Raw genomic sequence first — 8,336 nt, 5'->3', positions numbered from 1 at the left:
TAATAAAAGGCTTGAAGGAATGAAAAAGTATTTGACCTTTTCATAACTTGTCTAACAAAACAAAATTATATATAGGCTATTCATATATGGTGGACTCCATCAAAATGATGACTGGCTTTAGCAAAGAAACTCGTTCTCTTGTAGCATTTTGTATATTAATCTTCATCCCCATTTCAAATGCTTTTCTATAATGGGGCACATGCGTCCCTGCGCCACATACTAAAATCATACACACACTCATCCACACAAACGTTCTGACACACAAATGCTAAAGTGGCGCGGCAGAAACAGGTCTACTTAAAAATGTACTGATTGAATGAAAATGAGAAAGTAGTCGAGTCAAGTGTACACTCATACCACAGAAGTCCAGCTAAAACTAGATTTAAACCTGAATATCGTTAAATGGGTCAAATATAAAATGCTGACTTTTCCTTTGACTTTTTACACAAGCTTATCCTAAATCTCCCTCCCTCCCCTTCCCACCCGTACATACTGTATCCACCCCAAATGTAATATATGCCAACTAGAATCATAGAACAATACAGGCACTGGAGAAAAACACCATAAGAGAAAATGCAGAGGACAGGGTCAGAGGTCAACCCGTCTTGACCCTCGACCTGTGACCCCCTCGCCAACAACAGAATTAGAACTTACATGTATCCACTAGAATTGAACAAGAAAAATGATAGAAATCAGAGCTGTTTTTGTAGGGTTTTCTAGAACATTTTTCTGTCAAAATGTTGTCATTTATTTCTCGTATTTTTGTACGGCTAAAAAAGTTTCCCTCTGATTAATTGTAGTCATAATAATAATAATAATAACAAGACTCATGCACAGACTAGCCAGGAGGTGGAGCTCTTTTTTTGGTCTCTGCTCTCAGCATTAGTAAAGTCTGTAGGGTGGAGTTACATCCCAAATGGCACCCTATTTCCTATATAGTACACTACAGTACCCCATGTGCCCTGGTCAAAAGCAATGCACTATATAAAGGAACATTTTGGATGCATCCTGGAACTAAACCTGTAAGAAGTGTCTCATCTGTTCTTAGAAGAGCCCAATAAAGTTGCAGTTAGAACTAATTATGTTTTGAGGTTTGCCTCTCACCACATTCCTTGTCCCCAAATGACATGTAAAGTAGAGTGACGGGCTCACTACCAGATTTGAACCCTTTGGATATGTTCCAACAACCAGACCAGCACACCACTTATTTTGCATGTCCAAGGCATTGCTTCATTGTAAGTAGTATGCTAGTGTGTATAATGTAACATTATTTTTAACTTTAACTAGGCAAATTCCAGGCCAATATACAAGCAAGGAACAGGGAGGGAATCCACACAGTTTATAAATCAAACAGTTCAGTGATAGTTACTGATTCATTCTCTGGTTCAATAGTTAATATGAATCAGCTGCAAAGAGGAAAATGCCATTAATGACCACTTTCCTAGCTGTCTCCAAGCGTAATAATACACAATAAGGTGGTTACAGTGATGGTGAACTCAGATTCAACCCAACCAAGACATAGCTCTAGAAACAGCTGGACTCTGGCTTCATCCCAAATAGCACCCTATCCCCTTTACAGAGCACTACTAAACTAGTGCACTATGTAGGAAATCAGGTGCCATTTGGGACTGAGCCCCTGCCTCTAGTAGTGACCAGACTGTTTTGCTCCAGCTTCAGATGAGGAAGAAGACATGAAATATGACAACTTCAAATGGTTCTTTAATTAATTAACACTTGATGGAATAATGCATATATTAGGTTTTATCCTCTTAAAAAAACTACCTAAACGCTTTGTTTGAAGAGGGGTGACGAGGACACGGGGGGGAAAATCTATTTATATATTAAGGAAAAAAAACACGTTATATGAACAAAGAAGCTTTTTTTGTTTTAAAGGAGAAGTGGGAGGAGTTCAGCATTAAAAAGGTAATGGTTGTTTGGCATAGACAGTGGGGCAAGTGTGTTGGGGAGGGAGGGACAAAAATATATACAAAAACAAAACAAATAAACAGTAATCATAGAATAAGAAAATACCTCTTTACAGTAGATCCTACATAAGGAAAAAAGAAATCTGCATTTAATTCTGCTTTCTCCCTCCCACTGCCGGCGGACTGTTCCATACTTTGTTGTTACTGGTTTGTTCATATGCCCAGGCAAGGGAGAGAGAGGCCTATCTAATGTGTGTGTGGACAAAGGACAAGAGTGAGGCAGAAGGCAAAGCTGTACTGTACCTCCTCTCCTGGAAAAAGAACACGTCAGAAGTTGAAGTCCCCCGCTTATACACACACACCTGTCCCCAACATTTCCTTACATGTGTTCTCTCTAACAAAACAAAAAACAGATTACATAAAAATATTTATTCTGCCTCTCCTCTTGTCTGGCAGTCTATATGAACACCCCAGTCTCGGTCCGTAGATACGCATAGGTACTTTGCGTTTTTCCATTATCGTCTTTCACTTCCATTTACAAGATTGTTCTCCTTCGCTCTGTCCCGTGTGAAAGTATCAAACAGGTGTGAAATTACATAACCACCCAGAGTCCTTTCCCCCATGTCATGTTGCCAGGGGCAACAAGGGTCAAATCCCCAGAGAAACGACACCAAACGTGGTTGAAAATATCCTGTTTATGTCGCTCCTTCAATGTGGCATCGTACATCCAGAGGCTGCATAGCAGAGCAGCTAACAGCCGAGTAGCTCGCCAGTCTAGCTGAAGATCACTATCTGCTTTGGGGGGGGGGGGGGTTGTTTAATTCACATCCTGTATCTTGGTTCATTAAACCCCCCCATTTCATAAGAAATGTTCAATTCCATATTCATTATTCTGTTATGTGTTCTTGTTTCAGTGTTAAGTTTCTGGGGGTTCTCTCGTCACTAGAACAAGTTCTCCTCAAAGATGGCCATCAGGTCGCTTTGGAAATTCATGTCGATGGTCGCCGCCATCTGGAGAGGGGAAGAGAGATTGAGGTGTCAGAAGAGCTGAGAGACTGAACATGGCAGAGGGACTTGATCATAAACTCACTGACACCACTTTTGTTGTGCTTCTCCCCTTCTGTCAATTCCCAAAGAGAAAGACATGGATATGTCAAATTGTTTTACAAAATGCAATACACGAGACAGGACAATTAAGGACATGAAATAGTCACAAAAAGAAACGTGCCAACTATGAAACACACAGGACAATAACCCTACAGTAACAAACAAATGACCCAATCCCCGACTATTAGCAACGGGGAAAATATTTGATTCAGTTACATATCGGGATTTGACGATATACCGTATCTTTTTGACAATGTCGCAATAATATTTTTGCACTAGTTTTCTGTATCCATTATTTTTCCTTCAAAGCTTTTTCTCCTTTTTAAATAGGGAACCAATTTGTTTTCAGCACTTATCGTCATAACATCGTATCTTGAGGACCCTGGCAATTCCCAGCGCTACCAACTATGTGGGAAACTAGTCTCACCGCTTCTCTCCTCCTCCTCTCCTGCTCGCGGCGTCGCGCTAGCTCCCTCTGCTGGTCCTGGGCTGAGGGCTGGGGCGGTGTGGGGGCCTGTGGCGGCTGGGGGAGGGCAGCGGGCTGGGCCTGGGGGGTTGGTGCCTGGGGTTGCTGCTGGGGCTGGGGGGCCGGGATGTGTTGCTGCTGCTCCAGACGTCTGCTTCGAGGCTCCTCGTGAACCCTCCTCGACTGCTGCTGAGGCTCCAGGATATCCTCATCATCCCGGTCACGACCCCTGAGAGCGAGCGCGAGAGAGAGTTTCACAAAGGCTTTGTAGCAAACGTTCTCTTGACGACCAAGACTTACTCATAGAACAGCAAACTGCTTCAATTTGACAAATTTAGTTCATTCACAGAGAGAGACAGAGAGAGAAAGGAATGAGTTTCACTAAGGCTTGGTAGCTAACGTGGAATGTTCTTTCTCTCGACAATCCTGGATCCACAAGACTCAGAACAGCAAAGCGAAACTTCATTGGACAAATTTTGTTCGATCACACACACAGAAAATGTATTATCAAACATCGGTGTACAAAAAGAAACATTGAATGCAGGGTTGAAACACCTCAGAGTTTTTGAAGATGACCCAACTGTAATCCTCACCGTAGTTTCTCCTGCTCCCGGCGCAGTTTGTCCCTCTCAGCCTGCTCTGCCTGGGCCTTAAGAGCCTTTTCTCTCTCCTCTTTCTCCCGGGCTGCCCGGCGGAACTGCTCGAAGCTGTCGCTAGACGACTTCACTGCAGACAAGGGCGCTGACGTGGACTTCTGGGCCAGGCTGGCCCACGAACCCATGTTCTTCAGTTTCACATCCTGACCGACGGATAGATGGAAAGATAGACGGATGGCGACAGACAGAGAGCGAGTGAGACAGACAGATGACAGCGAGGGAGGGGATTGAGGGAGAGCAGATAGAGATCCATTGTTGTATTACTTGTGAGGCACAGCTGAGTGAGCATACATTTAAATCATTTGCTTTTTATTTTACTGGGCTGATGGTGCCTGAAATCTGATGGTCAGTCTCAGCGGAGAGAGAGAGCAGCAGACTGAGCGTCCGACTCGCAACATCCTTCCGCTCTCCCTTTCCTCCACTGACACTGACCAAAAAGGGACACAGTCTTCCAGCTGATGGCGAAACTCAAGTCGCACCGCATTATTTCTGCCTCATGCACAAATTCATGTTGTTACTCCTATGACCAGAGAAAGTGAAATATTCCTTGATATTAAAAAAGACCCAAGCCGCTAATAACAACAAGCCTTATAGATACACTTTCCTACTCATTCATTACTGCTGCACTGCTTGTTGTAGCGCTGAGTGGAAATAGGAAGAACGCGCATTTTATGGCTTATAAAAGTGTTGAATGCAAAGTCTTGACAGTGCTGAGTAAGAACTTAAACATGAACTCAGTCATAAAAACAGCAGCTCTTTGCTGTGTTGGTTGACAGTCTCTCTCTAGTCGTGGTTATAAACGTTTTGAAATCTCACAGTATCAATTTTGCTGTAGCTTTCTTTTATGCCTGCTATGTTACTGCAGACACTGTCATCTGAGACATCTGATTGGCCAGCGGTAGGCCTATAGTGCACTTGATTTCCTCTCCAGGCCCACCGGGGAAGGCAGGGTTTTTGTACCTTCAGACACATGAAATGACAACAGTTTTCAGCGCCGGGTAAGCATTGGCTGCACCTACCAACAGCCCGAGACTAATAAAATAAAAATAGGAACACAAGAGTTTATCGTTGGGTTTTTTACAGAAATGTTTGAAGTGGATTTAACAAGTGACGTCAATAATGGATCATAGCCTTCACCTGGTCAGTCTGTGGTGGAAAGTGCTTCATGTTTTGTATACTCTGTATTACATTGTCATTTAGGAGACGCTCTTATCCAGAGTGACTTACAGGAGCAATTAGGGTTAAGTGCCTTGCTCAAAGGGCACGTCGACAGATTTCTCACCTAGTCAGCTCTGGGATTCAAACCAGTGAGCTTTCGGTTACTGGCCCACCGCTCTTAACCGCTCGGCTACCTGCCACCCATAGGTTTATAATAAGGTGTGTGTGTGTGTGTGTGTATGGCAACGTGCTGCTCTGTCATGCACCCACCTGTACCTTTTTGGGGGCGATGGGCGTTTTGGGCTCCTGTTTGAACTTGTCCTTGTCTGGCAGGGAGGAGGAGGAGGAGGAGGAGGGAGGACCGCTGGGCTCTGAGGAACGGATGACCGGCCTTGAGCTGTCCATCGACTTCACATCTGATGCACGTAAACACAATACAAGGAATACAGAACATGTCAAAAAGAAAAGACGTAGTGCGCATTCGCTCGTTTGTTTTACACACAATCACGTTCATTCTTATGGAATGTGTGTTTGTCTACAGATGATGTGTGTTTGTCTACACTATTCCCCAATACTGTTCTTCCACACACATAGTACACCCCCATAAATAGTACACCCACAAATAAAACACACTAGGCTGGGCAATCATTTCTGCATTTCCTGCACTCATTGGAGATCATTTCCACACTGCCATCAAAACACTTTGAAGTTGTTGGAATCATGGAAATATGATTACTCGAATTCTATAGTAGGTACTTTGAATACAGTGTTTGACATGACAACGAATGAAAATGCCAAGGAGATATTGTGACAGAGTAGAAACCAAAGTGTTGGTCAGTGTTTCCCAGGGGACCATATAATCTTTGGCTACATTGAACGTTTTCTCTTAGTTCATGTAGCTAACATTCATTGCCTATTCCTTTTTGATTTAGAAGACCCCGAGGCACAAACATGCAGATCGAGGCCTACACTAGCACAGAAATCAGGTTGTATTAGCTAGCTACATTTGTTCTGACGCGGAACATTTATTAGCTAGGCAGCCGACTAGCGATTAGCATTAGCAGCTAAGACGATTTATTTGAGCCAAAACTTGCCAACAAAAGACAAACTAGCTGTGTGCGGACTGTAAGAGAAACTAACCGTGTAATTGTAAAACCTTTGTGGATTTATATTAAGGAGAAAAGTGGAAAGCAGCATCTGCTGCATTGACTATGCCGACTCAAGTGGTCTCGTGGTTGAGCAGCAACGGTCACTTGAGTGACAGGGGGCGGGGGCTTGCTGAGAGAGCGAGAGCAACGACTAAAGTAGCGTAGTAAACTATAAAAGAGGACGTTACACACGGCGGAGTGGCGTATTTAACAAACCAAACATTGAAATACCGTTATAGAACGTAAAGTAAACACCCAAACCAGAATATAGTAAAATATAGTATACCGCCCACCCCTAACACACACACACACACACACACAAAGTGTTGTATTGCTATCCTTGTGGGGACCAAATAATTGATTCCCATCCAAAATCCTATTTTCCTTAACCTAACCTTAATTCCAAACCCTAAAACCTAAAATAAATTTTAAAAAATCCTTGTGAGGACTGGCAAAATGTCCCCACATACCAGTGTACTCACTCTGCTGTGCGTGGCCTGGTAGAGAGGGCTTGCTGTGGCTGTCTGGGTGTTTGTGAGGGTCTTGTCTCATGGCTGGGCTGAAGGGCTCTCCTCCTCTCATCACCGGAGAGGGAGGCAACTTCTCTTCTTTCAAGGCTACCAGGGCCGGGGGTGCACGCTGCTCCTTCAACACACAGCACACGGCCGGACAGGGTTAACGGCACATTCTGGAAGATGTTCTGCTCTTCAATGGTCGTTTCCATGAATGATATACACCCATTAAAAAACACACTTAGGGTTGTGGCTTAAATGCTTGCTGTCCCTTCAACAAGCACATAGAAATGCAGGTTAACAGGTTAACATTCCTCAAACACAGAGGTTCTGCCGAACTTCACACGGCACAACCAGACATGTCAGGGATTCAAATCGTGTGGTTTTCATTCAAATACTTTCAGCTTTTGTTTGAGCCTGCCTGCAGTGCACTTTTCTTTTTTTTAGGACTAGTCAATGAACCGGGCAAGCTCAAACAATCCAGCGAAGCTGTAGTACCATTGAGAGAAAACATCATTTGAATGCACGTTCGCAAAACCGATCCAGATGCAGACCGACAGAAATAGAGACAGATACACGCGCTACTCACTTTCTTGGGCTGCAGGTTGTGTGGCGGAGACTGGTGCGTTATGGGGGGATACTGGGGGAGGTGGGGGGAATGCATCATGATGGGGGAGGGGTTCTCCCTTAGGTGCCCTGTAAGCAGAACAGAGGGAATGATTAGAATCACCATTTAGTCTGCTTCAAAAACCTACAGAGCAGTGTCCTAACATACCGAAAACACACGGCGGTCTAGGTTGTCTCTTTTGCAGTCACGCTGTATAGATTGCTATGTTATAATAATGTAGTTCCTGAGACACTACACACTTCTCCAGGCTTTGTGAGATCTGAGGTCTTCCAATCAATCAACCAATTTAATCAACCAATCAACACTTGAGTCTCACCACTGTTATATGGATCAGCCTTGATCTGTCGAGGGGAGGTGTTGCTGTTGCTGGATGATGTGCTGTGCTTTGGAGGAGGCCTGCATTGACCCCTTGTGTTGCCCTGCAGCGGCCTGCCTGTCTGAGTGACCCGTCTGCTGTGCCACCGGCCCCTGGGAGGGGTAACCCATCTGGGCATGCTGCTGCAGGTGGCGGGCTACTTGGTGCGGGGGTAGAATCTGGCGCGAGGGGGGGATGGGCTTGGACTGGGACTGGGGAGGCTGGACTGAGAGCTGGGGGGGCTGAAGAGAGGCGGTCTGGACCTAGGATAGGAGGATAGGATCAATTTAATGTCCCTGAGGGCAAATTTTACCAAGACACAGTGACTCTGTATAAGAAATAAACAATGTACATTACACACACAACAAACAATACAAATAT

General features: G+C 44.4%; 1 protein-coding gene across 1 annotated transcript in view; it reads right to left on the bottom strand.

Annotated features, from left to right (window-relative positions):
- Nucleotides 1-1,702: 1,702 nt before the first annotated feature.
- Nucleotides 1,703-8,336, bottom strand: part of LOC115110082 (bromodomain-containing protein 4-like) — a 35,093-nt gene continuing 28,459 nt past the window's right edge. Inside the window, 8 exon segments of the mRNA XM_029635422.2 lie at nt 1,703-2,936; nt 3,460-3,727; nt 4,092-4,297; nt 5,583-5,728; nt 6,943-7,105; nt 7,562-7,668; nt 7,917-7,957; nt 7,959-8,218. Coding sequence (XP_029491282.2) covers nt 2,868-2,936; nt 3,460-3,727; nt 4,092-4,297; nt 5,583-5,728; nt 6,943-7,105; nt 7,562-7,668; nt 7,917-7,957; nt 7,959-8,218 — 1,260 coding nt within the window. The 3' untranslated portion in view covers nt 1,703-2,867.

This window comes from Oncorhynchus nerka, linkage group LG26 (assembly GCF_034236695.1).
Source record: "Oncorhynchus nerka isolate Pitt River linkage group LG26, Oner_Uvic_2.0, whole genome shotgun sequence".
NCBI lineage: Eukaryota > Metazoa > Chordata > Actinopteri > Salmoniformes > Salmonidae > Oncorhynchus > Oncorhynchus nerka.
This window is presented reverse-complemented; position numbering and strand designations above follow the sequence as displayed.